The sequence below is a fragment of the Phaeoacremonium minimum genome (genome assembly GCF_000392275.1).
Source record: "Phaeoacremonium minimum UCRPA7 unplaced genomic scaffold PA7_03_scaffold_222, whole genome shotgun sequence".
NCBI lineage: Eukaryota > Fungi > Ascomycota > Sordariomycetes > Togniniales > Togniniaceae > Phaeoacremonium > Phaeoacremonium minimum.
Window position 1 is genome coordinate 504,789 of NW_006921127.1, and position 14,775 is coordinate 519,563.

Below are 14,775 nucleotides of genomic sequence, written 5' to 3' on the forward strand. Positions count from 1 at the left end.
TAATGCAGCAAGGATTCCGGTCCGGCATGGAAACCACCAAGTCTAAGCCTTTCATGTCACCACCTAGTCCCTTTAGCTCTGTCATCAGAACTGTGCCTTAATACATCCACTGGGTCTAACGAGAGCCACTCCCTTGCCGTCGTGCCGACAATGGCCTGCTTGGGAAACAAGCCGCCGCCCAGCAGTAAAAGCCACCTGAGCTGCAGAATAATCATTGCCCCGTGTGCGAGATCTGTTGACTACCTACACGTGTAGTGTACTGTACAACCGTAGACGGATGGTACGAAGATACAAGGAACAGCCGCCAGGACTACTACCTTAACTGCTCTAGGTAGGCAGTGTACGTACCGTACCCCGTCACACTCTCACCTGCCAGATATCTTCCGTCGGTGCTGTTTCCGTCTCTCTCTTTTGTCCCCCAAGTTAGTCGTATGCCCCAATCGTATCCCGGCCTCCTGGGCTGGTCTCTAGTCCCCTACTGGATTCCCTCGGTGTATCTCACGGAACCCTGACCCAAGAGCGGCCGAGAGAGGTGATCTGTATGATACAATAGGATACAATACCCTTCATTGCCCTTCTCAGCCACACGTTCTCCAACTTTCCACCCTCCTTCATCAGTCACCTCCTCCACTGCTCCGGCCCCCGATTGCTGCGCATCACGGAGAAGGAGGAAGTAGATGTCGTTGCCGCCCGGTACCAGGACCAACTAACAACACATCAGCGGCCCAGCCCTACCCTCAATTATCCGGAATTTGAATCTTCTTTACTATTCGACCCTTGGCATGCCAGTCTAAGCGTGACCTTGAACCAACTGCGCCTCCTAGGAATCTTTACCCGGTGGATATCTATCGAGCAGCTCGTCGTCTTTCTGTTTTGCGATCTGCAGCGCAGACTGGAAGTTTACCAGACCCAGCAAGATATTCGCCGTATACCGCTTGGATATGTTACAGACTGTTTCGACTGTCAACACCGCTCTCAATGGGGATCTTAGCCTGCCTTGAACCTCAACATCGCCTATCCATCCCCGATACCCCGCCTGATTTGGTGAGCCCAAGTTCTTCTTCATACTCGTCGAGGCCGTCCGAGGGCCACCGGTCTTGGGCACCGGTTGCACCACCTTCTCCTCCCATGTCCAACTATGATCAGCAGACAAACACCGACATGTCGTCTGGGAAAATCTCGGACGAGCCACAAGATCGTAGAGATGCTGCACAAACAGCGCCTCGACAACAGCTTCCGTCTATAAGTAGCTTATTTGGCCCGTCTGCCGGACGGCCGTTGCATTCTCCACTATCCGAGCATCCTGGACCGTATCCTGCCACATCACCTTTAGACCATCCGCGCAGCTCAGGTCCTCACGGGGAGCGATCAGTCTCGTCATCTTCGTATTTCCCATCAGCACCTCCTCCGCTTTCACAGCCACGGAGTGTGTACGAGCCCAGGTTTGAAGACAGGCCGCCGTTCCAGCCATTGTCTCGGACTCCATTCCCTGGGCCGCTCTCCCCTCGCTCAAGGGATTCTGACCGTGCTCGACCAGAATCACGATCCGATTATGGCTCAAGTAGTAAATGGTCAATCCGCCAAGACGTTGGCCGGAACGAGTATTCGTTCGGTGGACGGGAGCCTCAACTGTACAAGTCCCCACATGACAGCCTGCCGCCTCAGTTGGCGGGTCAGAAACACGACCACGATGGTAGAATAGGCTACAGGGACCATCAAACAACTCACTCTTCAGGCCATCTCCCGCCGCCAACATCGAGCGGCAGCGCTATCAACTCGGAAGTCATTCCGACCAAAGATGGTCTTGGCCCGAAGATTTGGACAGGAACCCACTTCCTTCCGAGGTTTGTTCGAGCGGCTGAGGTGCCAGGGGAGGGACTGTGCTATTTCTATGACGACGGTAGTCATTGTAAGACTGTCATCGATGGGGAGGCTGTCAACGCCCACTGGGGCGTGACCAAGGCAGGAAAGCCGAGGAAGCGACTGGCAATTGCTTGCGTAACTTGCCGCGAGAAGAAAATCAAGTGCGACCCAGACTACCCTCGGTGTGTCCAGTGCGAGAAGTTTGGCAGGGTTTGCAAATTCAAGAACGCGTAAGAACTTCCAAGAACCCTTTGTCTGCACTGTTAAAGCAGTGAGCTAATTAGGCCCGCACGATACAGCCCGCGCGGAGGCCACAACACGTCTCCGTCGACGCCGCCAGCTGAGCGAGAGGAGTCTCCCCATGGTTCAGGCCCTTCGCGGCCACCATTCGAGCTGCCAAGACCAAGCAGTCACTCGAGCGCATCGGTTTCTCCGCGAACGACTCTCCGAGCACCCAGCCCAGAGCTGTCTATGGTGCCCCCTAAACGGGTCAGGATTGGTTTTGAGTCGTATCCTCCGCCGATGGCAGGACAGCGATCTCCGATGGCCCCAACCTCTGATGCGGTGAGGCCCGCGATGTCGTGGCATCAGCCGGAGCTTCCTCGCATACACGAGGACGTCTTGTGCCGAGCTTGGCAAACAGATCCGTATGTCTCCGATCCTCAGTCCGTGACAAGCACCATATCACACTTCTTCGCACACCTCGATTCCACGGCCCTCCGCTTCCTCCCCGAAAAGGCCTTCAAAGCCTGGCTTGTTCAGAGTAGCGCCGCTCACAGCAGGAAATCCCCAGAAGACATGATGCTTGTATATAGCATCCTCGCCCTCGGCGTGGCCCTCTCCGGAGGACCGAAGAATATCGCTTTCGAATACGCTCAGGTGGCACGCTACGCCACCGAGCACGCAGCAGGCCTGTCGCTTCAACTGGTACAAGCCCGCATTGTACTCTCGCTTTATTACCTTTCGATCAGTCGGCTGAGCGACGCGAACGACATGTCCAGCGCCGCCATTTCAGTAGCCACCTGTTTGCAACTGAATTTAGAGATGGAGCAATCCCAAGATGCCAACTTGGCAGTGTTTCCTTATGGCTTGTCTCGATACGGTTACGCCGAGTGCCGGCGTAGGACGTTCTGGTCGTGTTTCATCCTGGAAAGAACCAACGGCTTGTTTCCCGGCCGAGTCAGCATCATCAATTCCGAGGATGTTTTCCTTCGTCTCCCCGGGGACGTCAAGAGTTTTGAGGAGCAGGTGGAGGTAGATACTCCGATATTCGAACCTCATTCTTCATCGGCCGAACACCAGCAGCGAGGAGTGGGGGCTATGGGATACCTCGTCCGCATTGTTGATCTTTGGGGCGATATGATGACCATGCTATACAGAACCGTGCATCGTGCATCGATCAGCGACTCCGATATTCTTAGTTTTCATCGACGCCTCATTCAAAGGCTAGAGGACTGGCGACTTTCTCTGCCAGAGGCATTCCGATTTTCTACAAACCTTGAAGGTATCGACCAAGAGATCCGAGGCTCGTTTGTTTCGATGCATCTTGTTTATTTCATGACGATGATTAAGCTTCACCGATATGCTCCGCCGAAATCTGCCGTGTCCGCCTCTCGGCTGGAGACGGTGAGAAGTGAGGCGAAAGCAATGCTGGGCATGATTTCAACCTTCGAGGGGGGCCTTATCCAATTGCAACCTACTATACCCCCGCCGTTCATCGCTGGTGCCATCGTCGAGACAGTGGATATTCTCAGTGCCGCCGGCCCAGTCTCGGATCTTGCTTCTCTGATCCGGAAACTTAGCTCTGCGAAAGCTGTGCTTGACATGCTCAACGGTGTCTGGGAGAACTCCGGTGTTCATAAAATGGTTGTGGATCGTCGAATTGGCGAATTGAATTCGCTCCACGAAGGACCAGAAGCCGATAGCCCCATCGCAGGGGCTCGCCTGTTTCTGTACGGCCAAGACAGTCATGGCGACAGCGCCGCTCCTGTCGCATGGTGGCAGATATCCGATGCGCTTGAGACGCGCTTTCCCAAAGATATGGACACCGTTTATCAGCCGCTGACTCCGGTACTTCTCGACAACTGATACATTCTTTCCATACACGCTCTTGAGCTCTATTCCATTTCTTTTCTATGACACTGTATTTAAAGCATGATTTTTGCATCACGAGGCGTTCTGGGAGGGGTGTTGTCTCAACAAAAAAGAAGAAGGGGAGGCATGATTGACGAAGAAAAAAAGATGGCGCAAAGAGTTGTATGTGGCGCGCAGTGACGAGCCGTCACTCTTGTTTATTAACAACAATACCCTGTACATTACTTGAGGCCGATATGGGCTGCCGTGTCTTAGATGAAAGTAGCGGCGGACTAGAGAGACTCGTGTGCTCAGGACCTGAGGAGATCAGTCGATATAGGTGCCTCAGACCTCACTCGCTAAAAATATATTCCTGACAATGTAGACGAAATGAAGTTATTGCAGCACCCAGCCCTTGAAAGCCTCATGACGTGACTACAAGATATGATGCGAAGTCGTCAACATCGCAATACAACGTCGGCGGTCACGAGCATCAAATTGATCGGCAGGACGGTGTAAAACGGTTGCGCACGGACAATGGGCTCACCGTCCCGTCGCCCGCTATGCCCGATGTGGAACAGGCCATTTTCTGCATGATGTGCAGAAGTAATTTGGCTTTCATTGATTGGGCGGCGCAAAACATCAACAGGGCTATTCTAAACCTCCAATTTTGTGTTTGAACAGTAATCAGAGTGAGCGCTTTGCTATCTGAGCACACAAAGTCCAGCATCACGTTTCCTCAATGAAGCTTTTATAATTCTGCGGTGGATAATTAGGTCCAATGGCGGCGCAGTAGGCATGGATATGCTGAACAAAAGGCATGGCTCTCCCTAATAAGCCTGCAGCCCATCTTCTGGGATCAAATGGTATGTGATAGTTGACTTTGGTATCACGCCCGTGTACATCTGAATAGCCCCTAACAAACTTCAGGCCCCATTCATGCGGTGACATACTCGGCTTCACCAGGGACCTATATCTTGACTGGCTCTGCAGACCGCTCCATCAGGCTGTACAACCCGAGCCCAAGCACCGCAGTGCATCCTGCCAACTCTTACATCTCCAAGCAGCAAGCCAAACAGGCGCCCGCTGTTCCTGAGGGTCGCTTGATTCAGACGTACGCGGCTCATGGTTACGAGGTTCTATCTCTTGCCGTCGCCTCAGACAATGCACGCTTTGCCTCGTCTGGTGGCGACCGTGCCGTTTTTCTGTGGGATGTGACCACCGCACAAACGCTGCGCCGTTTCTCAGGTAATGGAGTCCACGGCCACGGAAGCCGAATTAACTGTGTTGCTTTCGGCGGCGCCGATGATAGTCTTGTCATCAGCGGTGGTTTTGACACAACTGTGCGCATATGGGATACGAAGAGCGGTGGCACTGGTGGTGGCAAGCCGATCCAAATTCTGACGGAAGCAAGAGACGCGGTGTCGGCTTTGGTGGTCCGCGGCCCGGAAATTATCACGGGCAGTGTGGATGGGCGCGTGCGCACCTACGACATCCGCATGGGGTCGGTGGCCACAGATGTCATTGGGCCAAGCGTCACGAGCCTTAGCCTGACCATGGATGGAAATACAGTATTAGTTGGCAGTCTCGATAGCAAAGTGCGCCTGATGGATCGAGAGAATGGGACGTGTCTCATGACATATGCCGATGAGGAGTGGCGGAACGAAGAGCTACGGGTGCAATCTATTCTTGGCGGCAAGGAGAAATACGTTGTGGCGGGCGATGAAATGACTACTGTAGGCGGCGCCTCCGGCGGTGATGGGAGGCTATGGGCGTGGGATCTTCTTACTGGAAAACTGGTTGCTCGAATTACCGTTCCATGGGGGCCAACGGCGAACGAATCACGGAAGAAGGTAATTGGAAGGGATGGCAAAGAGAAGGAGAGGAAGAACATTGTGAGCTGCCTCGCATGGAGAGAACAAGGCTGGGGAGGCCAATTCTGCGTAGGCGGCACATCTGGAGTCGTGACAGTGTTTGGCTCTGTCTGATCTTAGACACAAAACCGCAAGGGCTCGATATCATCCTCACATGGTATTGTTATGATATGCTACGTTTAAATGAAATCTGAAAGAGAAGAAATATCTATATCATGTATTTATTGTGCTCATCGTTGAAACTTTCTATGACATGGTGTGAATTAATGTACAATCGTACGTTGACGATCACCTCCGGCGCCAAACGCCGAAGTCCAACCCAAATGCAGCCTATATTCATCACGCGGACCTCAGGGTTCACCCAGATATGCTCATCGAGTTTGCTAGAAATATCACGCTGACACTTCAATTTAGCCCATCCCCACGAACTTAAACCAATTAGGTCGGCAGTCTTCCCTGTTCAGCCAAGCCTCACCGTCGGTAAAGCGTCCGGTCACGCAACCCTTACACTTAGGGGAATTCGGGCAGTTAAAGAAGGGGATATGTTGATAGCCAATATCACGGAACCTGAAACATTGACAGTTAGCGACTTTCCGACAACTAATGAAGGACATATCCTTACCAATGAATTCTGCTCGAGTCCTCGAACAAACCCAGTGCTATGCTGTGAACAGGCGCATCTCCCCATCGCTCGTAGAAGAAGCCTCCCGCTCGGTCCAAATGATTGAAATAGTCCTCGTAGGCTTGGCTACGCCAGAAATCCATGTCACCAATTTCAAAGTTGCTCCAGAAATGACATGTAGAGTAGCCATTAGCCTTGTCATTGTGTTCTGGGCGACGGATCTTGTCGGTAAGCCAGTTCATCGCATTGTTGTCATGAACATATTCAGAATGCTGTGCTAAGAATTTGATTGTTTCGGGCCACAATGTTGGAATAGATTGTGGGGCGTCGTACAGATTGATAGTGAAGCCGTACGTCTTGTTGTTGTCCTGCATGTAACGGAATACATCGTAGTCGACATCGCAGAAGAAGTGAACCTTTGGCTCAACACGCCAATAGTACTTGGTATTGACCAGAGCGGGGTGCTTGTAGAAAAGACCGCTGTTCCATCTGCACATCTGGTGGTAGGATATCTTGTCGGCGTACTGGATTTTGTTCTCTTTCAGGATCTGGACAGATTCTTTGTATAGGTCGTCGTTGATCCAGGATGGGACATCCCAGTGCTCCTTTGGGATTACCTCTGTAAACGACGTTGTCAGCGTCATCATTCGCGACACAGTCTGGGTAGTCTTTACCATATCTACATTCGGCTTTCGTGGCCGCACTCGTCTTCTTCTTGAACTCCTCTGAGAACGGTACGTCATTGAAAAAGGTCCATGGGTAGTTGAACTTTCTATTCCACGTCCTCTCGAGGTCATTCATAGCTTGTAACATGCCGGCCAACTCCTCGTTTCTCACTAGGGCTAGTAGTGTGGCGTTGATGCGTGCCGAGTTCTCGATGCCGGGCGCATATTCTGCCGATTCTCGGAATAGAATGCCTTCAGGTTCGTGTGTTGCTAGGAGGGGGTCCCAGGTTAGCGCACGCAACTCTGGATGCACCCAAGGTAGGGTAGTAACTCACGATCAAGATTGGGATCCCTTTCATTAGTTGGTATTATATTGGATGAAGGATTGCTGACTCCAGACGATGGCTTGAAGATTTGGTAGAGGAAGAAGCACCACATCATGACGGCGGCGAGCGCCAAAGCCCTGACGGGCCGAGCCATTGCCATGATGATTGATGGGAAGTCTCGACACCTCAAGTTGGAGATGCGCAGCGGGAGTTCATGAGCTCAGTGATTTATGTTGGGGCGATGGAGAGCAGACAGTGACCAAAAGGGGGTCGGTCGTAGGCGGCCGCGTGTATAATTTGAGACCAAGGTTCCTGCAGCTTTACAATTTAATGCGGCTGCGGCAATGTAATAGGAGAGATCCACTCGAGACTTGGGGTCGGGGTTTCAGCCACTCATACGCCGCTAAAACTACCAGGTTCCTGCCTGATGTCACTACACTTAAACGCACGTGCCACGTCGCGCTTGATTGACTAGAATAACGCGCGCCTCAGAAGGGTTCGAAGATGCCTAAGTTTGTGGCTGATGATATTTACTAATGGTAAGACGAGACTAGGGGACAAGATGCGATTGTTATGATAGCATCTACCTGAGTTGCCGCCTCCTAGCATCTCGAGCTCGTCGTCATGGCTTTCTTGGCAGAACTTGGTTCTCTCACCGAGGAGCTGGTAACCGTCATCACTTCTACCTCTCCGTCTGTAAGTTGTGCTTGAGGATAGTCTCAGATTCTCAAGTAACAGTGTGACTAAACTTGATCTCAGGCTGATCCTCAGAGATTCAATGTTTATTATGAGTCGTCTTTGCGGAGTATCCGCCATCACAACTTTTTGCGGACCAATCAGTTTCTTGTGGATGAACAATTACAAGGACTGGAAGAGAGGTTCTCCGTCCAAGGCCGCGAGGGCTTAGCTGCTGCCCTGAAACAGCGTCTTGAAACTCTTGAGCCTCTGTCTAACAAATGGACCCCGGACATACTACATTTCCTCCTGGAGTTGTCAGACAAGCCTACGCACAAATCAAGGCTCGAGGACTTAGAGCTCCTACGGGATCCTGAAGAGGGCTCAGTAGTCAATCTTCGCTGGGAAGATATTGCTAGAGAAGATGGCTGGCGGAATGAACAGGACATATGGAAGGAAGCCGATTATGCCGACAGCTCTGACGAAGATGGCTATGAAGAGGTTCAATCCGACAAGTATTCAGATTCTGAAGACACTTCACTTTCCAGTATTGCTGGACTGCACCAACGAACTGCACATGATCTAGTTGTTCAGGCTGGTGACGATTCTCTATTAGAGAGAGTCCGCCAGAGTCAGTCATGGAGAGCTGAAGAAGCATCAAAGGATGATCACGGGAGACAATTGAAAGTTGCCGTGTCCGAATTCCAAACTCTTCGCGAGGTATTGTTTATGCTCAGCGGCTTGCCGTCCAGTCTCTTCGATGAGGAAGGTGCTCCAGTCCCGAGATACCAGCTTTCGAATGTGTCCTGGGATGCTTATCGGGCCTTGATCACCAGTTTCGCGGAGCATGGTCGCAGACTTCTTGCGCTAAGAGTGTTTTCTCAGGGCCAACAGCAGGTTCCATTATTGCAAGTGTTCCAGGATTGCATCTCGAATCGACTGCTGGAGTTCGATCAGCATATTGCAAGGATTCAGCATCGCTTCGTTGCCATCAATCAAGATACAGTTGTCAGCTTGATTGCAATCTTGGAAGAGCTGAAACCGTCACTGGCGCCTCTGTCCTCTCTCGGCGGTATTCTCCAGCAGCTACAAGCAGAACGCTATGCCCACGCGTTTCGATACCTGGAATTGATATATGATGCAGTTTCCCTGTCGCAACTGAGGGGAGATAATCAGACATATCATTTCTTGGGAAAGATATTCTTTGAATGCTTTCAAGTCTACCTGCGTCCGATGCGATTATGGATGGAAGATGGGCAGTTGGTGTCTGGCGATAAGACGTTCTTTGTGTCAAGCTCCTCAGCCTCTGTCCCTCTGAACCAAGTGTGGGAAGGCCAATTCAAGTTGAGGAGGACGCAAGACGGTGTGTTACATGCTCCAAAGTTCTTACAGCCAGCGGTGAGAAAGATATTCAATACTGGAAAGAGTGTCGTTGTGCTCAAACACCTGGGAAGGTATCATGGTGCTAAGCAACTATGGAGTCAAGCACTTGAACCGCCGCTAGACTTCGGTAGTGTATGCCCTCCGGATTCAGAATTGGCCCCCTTTTCTGAACTCTTCAATAATGCATTTGAGCGGTGGGTTCAAAGCAAGCATCATGCAACATCTGCAACTCTTCAGTCGATTCTATTCGAATCTTGTGGCTTGTGGTCGAGCCTTGAGGCACTTCAACATATATATTTCATGACTGATGGCTCCGTTTCGGACTCGTTTACGCTTGCCGTGTTCAAAGGACTTGACTCGTTGAATACCAACTGGCATGATCGTTTCACGCTATCGGAGTTTGCCCAAGCAGCGTGGGCATCACGAGTAGACGAACATCGGATCTCAGCAGCATTCGACATTGATGGGACGCCGGACGGCCCTATAAGCGCTCGCAGCTCTGTCAAAAGCAGCCTATCGCGCGTCAGATTACACTATCGGTTGCCATGGCCTGTTCAACTGGTTCTGACGAGAGACAACACTGCAGGCTACCAAAGAGTTTTCACGTTACTGCTCCAGCTACGGAGGGCGACATACTTCCTGAAAAATCACCGCCTGCTGAACGATATGGCAACAGGATCGGAAGCGTCCGAAGAACAAGCAGTATTCTATGCCATGCGTACAAAGCTTCTTTGGTTTTGTGCCACGTATCACTCCTACCTGACAAGCCAGGTTTTAATGTCAAATGTCGCTCAGATGCGCGAAAATCTACACAATGCAGAAGATATAGACGCCATGATCAGTGCTCACACCTCCTTTGTCAAGAGGGTTACCGATGAAGCATGCTTAGGCCGTAAGCTCGACCCAATTCGAGACTGCATCTTAGACGTTCTAGACCTCAGCATCAAACTAGAGGATGCTCGTCGAGCTCAAGCAATGAAGGAACAGGCAGATTTCCAAGAGATTTCTCGACTTTCAATGATGTCTTCGCCTACCAAGACTCCTCGACGTTCACCAGCTTATGGGAGGAGAGCACACCTGGAGCCTAAACAGAGCGAAGAAGACGATGGCGTTTCTTCTGGAGAAGAGGATGCAGCAGCAGATTTGTCCCTAGATCTGGAACAAAGCTATAGCCAAGTCCTAGTAGAAATTCGCGCTGACTTCGATCGTCATTTGCGTTTTCTGGTCGGTGGCCTTCGAGGTGTAGCACGGGCTACCAGTGATCCCGCGTCAGTCAAATGGGACACTCTAGCTGAGATGCTAGAATTTGGTATTCTAACTCAGAGGTAATGAATAAATAAGATATGCATTGTATGCTAGAACAATCTCTCGCACCGCGCCCTGAAAAATGTCAAATAAATCAGTCGGGTCAGGTACCCGTGTACCTTACAAAGCCATCCTGAGGTGATGCCCTGATGCCCAGGGCAGGTGCGACCGGCGCGTAGATAAACCTTATCTTAGCTTATCGCATGCCCCACCTTCCAGGTTGGTAGTGTGGCGCGATTAGTCATCTATAACTGCTAGAAAACTCCGGCAGTCTTGACAGCTTCACATTTCAATCAACATCAACGAGTCCGCGACATGTCTGAGCGTAAAGTTCTTGTGAGTTTCCCGTAGCGGCTTCTGGAGACGATATACTAATAGTGGACGCATAGTCGAAGTACTATCCTGCGGACTTCGATCCGTCGGCTATCACGCGTGTGCGCAAACCCAAAAATGCCGGCCCACGAGTCCAGACGGTCCGCCTGATGGCGCCGTTCAGCATGAAGTGCACCAGCTGCGGCGAGTACATCTACAGAGGGCGCAAGTTCAACGCGCGAAAGGAGACGCCGGACGAGAAATACCTAGGGATCCAGATCTACCGCTTCTACATCCGCTGCACACGCTGCAGCAGCGAAATCACATTCAAGACCGACCCCAAAAATCAAGATTATGCGTGCGAGCGAGGCGCGACGCGCAACACGGAGCCCTGGCGCCAAGCGGTGGAGGAGACAGATGAGGAGCGTTTAGACCGATTAGAGAAGGAGAAGGAGGAAGAGGAGAAGAATGCCATGGTCGAGCTCGAGGCGAAAACTGTGGATGCGAAGAGAGAGATGGCTGTAGCGGACGCCCTAGACGAGATCAGGACAAGAAACGCACGGCTGGAGAGGGCCGACAGAGATGGTGTCGAAGTCACAGTAGTGCGACCCGAGGATGAGCAGCGCCTGAGGGAAGAGCAAGAAGACGAGGAGGCGGCGCGGAAAGCATTCGCATTCGCTCGGGCTCAGGAGCTGCTTGAAGAGCCGATGGATGATTCGGACGAGCCTCTCTCAGAGTCCTCGGGTACTCCCTCGGCTACTTTCTCAAATTCAAACGGCGATGTTGGTATTACAGCCCACACTGCTGCAGTCAATGTCCCCGCAGCTGCACCTGCCAAGGACATGCCGCCACCGCCAAGTTTCAAGAGGCAGGTCAAAAAGAAGAAGGACCACGCCGCCTTGTTGGGCATCAAGAAGAAGCCGTCTTTGGTATGATTAAGCTGCATACATTTATCTACGAGCGTTTTCGCATGAACCGGCGTTCAAAGGGATTGAGGGGTATCACGGTTTACTAGATATAGCAATTGAAGCTTTTGACTTTGTAAAAGTACTTAACAATCAAAGTCTCCCAAGCGTTTGTAATGGTCTTAGTTGCGTTAAGGGTTACAAGTGCGTTACTAGGAGCGAAAGCGAACAAGGAAACCCCTGTTAAGTAGAGTATTTCAGCGTGTCAAAAACAAGAACACTTCACATATTACAAAGCCAGTGGTGGGTGGAGTAATTTCTGTATTCGCAGACAAAATCAAGTCATTGCTCATAATTATCATCGCAGTAGCATCGTATTCATACAGCTCTGCAGAAATGTCCAAGAACTCCCAAGACCCAAAAGGGGTTTATACCCTTCCCACCCATGTATGCTTTCGCTAACCGGACGCCATCAAAAACAGTTGACTCTAGAACCATAAACGACTGTACAAAGGCTCTGCTATTCTTCTCCGCAAAATTCCAAATGCCACCAAATCGTCGTCTCGTAACGCCTGGTCAAGTAGGCTCCCTTCCGTGCAAGAAGTGATTGAGTATCAAGATGGAGATTTCTACTTCGCCATAGTCTCGTTTCTATGGCATGCCCATGGCAATCGACGTAGTGAAGTTTGTCGTCCAGAGAGCAGATCTCTTTTTCAGCTGTGATAATTCGACTCGCTGGGACTTGAGCTTGAAACGCCGTTGGGCATGGCTGGAGTGACATGGCCGGAATTTCGGGAACGGCGGTCTGATGATCGAGAAGCAGCCTCCATCTGTCTCTTGGTGTGTTGATGCATAGACCGAGAATAAGTTCCAATATCGGTTGGAGGCGGTACTGAAGTTGGGATGGACATAGATGAGTAGTCCGCTTGATAGGATGACATGTTGATGGACATGGAAAAGGTGATGACAAGTGATATGGATGTTTGTTATGAGATATCAAGCCGGCTTGATGGACAACACTGTTGTTGTAGAAGACGCTGAAGGTGAAACGGCTATGAAATCTACACTCTTTACCGGAAGTCTGATGAGGCTGGATAATACGGTGGAGGGACCTTCGGGGTTTCTCTTGACTTTATAAACGTGACAGGAAGTTTATCGTAGGCGGACGGCAAACGGGGGACCAAGGTTGGAACGGGGCGACAACTGACGATTTGGCATCATGGGGGCCCTACCAGACAACCCAAAATGCCCCTTCCCCTCCCGGAGCAGGCATGCAGTAGTGCTGGTACCCGCGCCTGCAAGTCCATCTCAGTCTTGCAAGGGATCGACGTCAATGACCGCCGTTTTAGTCCCCTAGTCCAGCATCTGGCTGCACGATATGGCGTAACTCAGCATCCCGCTGGCCAATCACCTCGAGAAGGGCTCATTGCCACAGGCAGGGCTGGATGAATGCACTGGGGCCTCGTCACCATGAATGAAGCTGGAGATTGGTGGAGGGTGACACATGGACCCCGATAGACCCATGAAGAGTCAGGGATCTATATCATAGCGAGTGAGACTCATGTAGTGTACATGGGCTCATAGACGGTAGCGGCAGAAGCCACCAGACGAGAAGGGCAAGACCCTGCCGATCGTGACAAAACTGAAGTCATTAGCTATGTCATTCTATTGGCCACTCAGTGCCATTGTGCTTCAAAACCCGAGGACGATGAAGGTTCGGCTACGGTACCAGGCTGATCTGCTAGCAAATGTGACCCTTTTCAATGTGCTCTATTCACAGTGATGAATTGGATGAGAGAAAAGCTGTAGTAACTGCTTTCCTGGGCACCAGGTCTGGATCTCTTTTGGCTTGTGAGGCTTGGTGAGAGGTACATGGGCACAAGTATCGTGCTCAGGGTGGTCTTGGGATCGACATGGCGTCCCAGTTGATGAGCAGCTTTGGCATTTCGTCATTGGTTGGTCCATGCGGACCAAGACTGTCGTCTCGATAGTGCTCTGCACGAGTGCACCGTATCTTGACTTCAGAGACTAGTACCTACCAAAGTAGCCCACTGCCTCGGCCAGGTACCCCATCTCGAAGAAGTTAGGTAGGTGACCGGCCTTTTTAGGGGTCTCTTGCTGCCCTCGCGTGCCCGACTGCACGGTGAAGGGAGAGGAACGGCGCTGCAGCATGTGTCTCAAGAAGTTGGAAATGTTGGCAGAAATTCTGCACGAGACCATGGCATCTTCCGGATTTTCCAACATCTTGAGACTATTTAGCTGCTGCACATCCCCGCTGGCTCAGAGAGGATGCTATTTCTTGTGTTTTGCCTGTCTGATATTTGAAGCTATTGCCAGCTCGTGTGCGGCCTCCAGTCCTCCTCCCCGCCTGGCGATGTCAAGGCCTTCGAGGATGGATCGACCCACCGACGCAGGAGAGACAAGGCAATTTACGGCTGTCATTCCTCTGAGTACAATGACACAGCGTAAACGGTACGGCATCTCGACCGTCCGAGAAGACGGTGACGCCAGAGCCAGGTAGAGTGGACTGGGCCCCCGAGCCCAGACTGGGAAGGGCGTCCTTTGTGACGGCGGTGGTCGGGTTCCGTTTGTTTGCTGCAAGGAATACAGCAATAACAAAGGCCTCCGTGCCGAGTGAGGTCAGACGCCCGCCACTGATGCGGCGCTTGAGGATGCAGGCTATGATGTAATGATGCTTGGCTCTTGGCCCCACTTCACAGTCCCCAGAAGCCGCCATTACAGCCGTAGTACACTACGGAAGGCGATAAGGCG

At 51.6% G+C, this 14,775-nt stretch overlaps 3 protein-coding genes across 3 annotated transcripts; 2 read left to right on the plus strand and 1 right to left on the minus strand.

Moving 5' to 3' along the window:
• Positions 1–4,756: 4,756 nt before the first annotated feature.
• On the plus strand, positions 4,757–5,924 carry UCRPA7_3087 (putative mitogen-activated protein kinase organizer 1 protein; the record flags this gene model as incomplete). Its single annotated transcript, XM_007915609.1, has 2 exons — positions 4,757–4,802; positions 4,867–5,924. 2 exons carry the CDS (start codon positions 4,757–4,759, stop codon positions 5,922–5,924), a joined length of 1,104 nt encoding a protein of 367 aa, XP_007913800.1.
• A 504-nt stretch (positions 5,925–6,428) lies between these two features.
• UCRPA7_3088 (putative glycosyltransferase family 15 protein) lies at positions 6,429–7,583 on the minus strand (the record flags this gene model as incomplete). The annotated part of the gene is made up of 3 exons (XM_007915569.1): positions 6,429–7,051; positions 7,107–7,367; positions 7,433–7,583. 3 exons carry the CDS (start codon positions 7,581–7,583, stop codon positions 6,429–6,431), a joined length of 1,035 nt encoding a protein of 344 aa, XP_007913760.1.
• Positions 7,584–11,101: 3,518 nt separating this feature from the next.
• UCRPA7_3089 (putative cell cycle control protein cwf16 protein) lies at positions 11,102–12,033 on the plus strand (the record flags this gene model as incomplete). Its single annotated transcript, XM_007915549.1, has 2 exons — positions 11,102–11,122; positions 11,176–12,033. The coding sequence occupies 2 exons, from the start codon at positions 11,102–11,104 to the stop codon at positions 12,031–12,033; spliced, it is 879 nt and encodes a 292-aa protein (XP_007913740.1).
• Between the last annotated feature and the right edge of the window lie 2,742 nt (positions 12,034–14,775).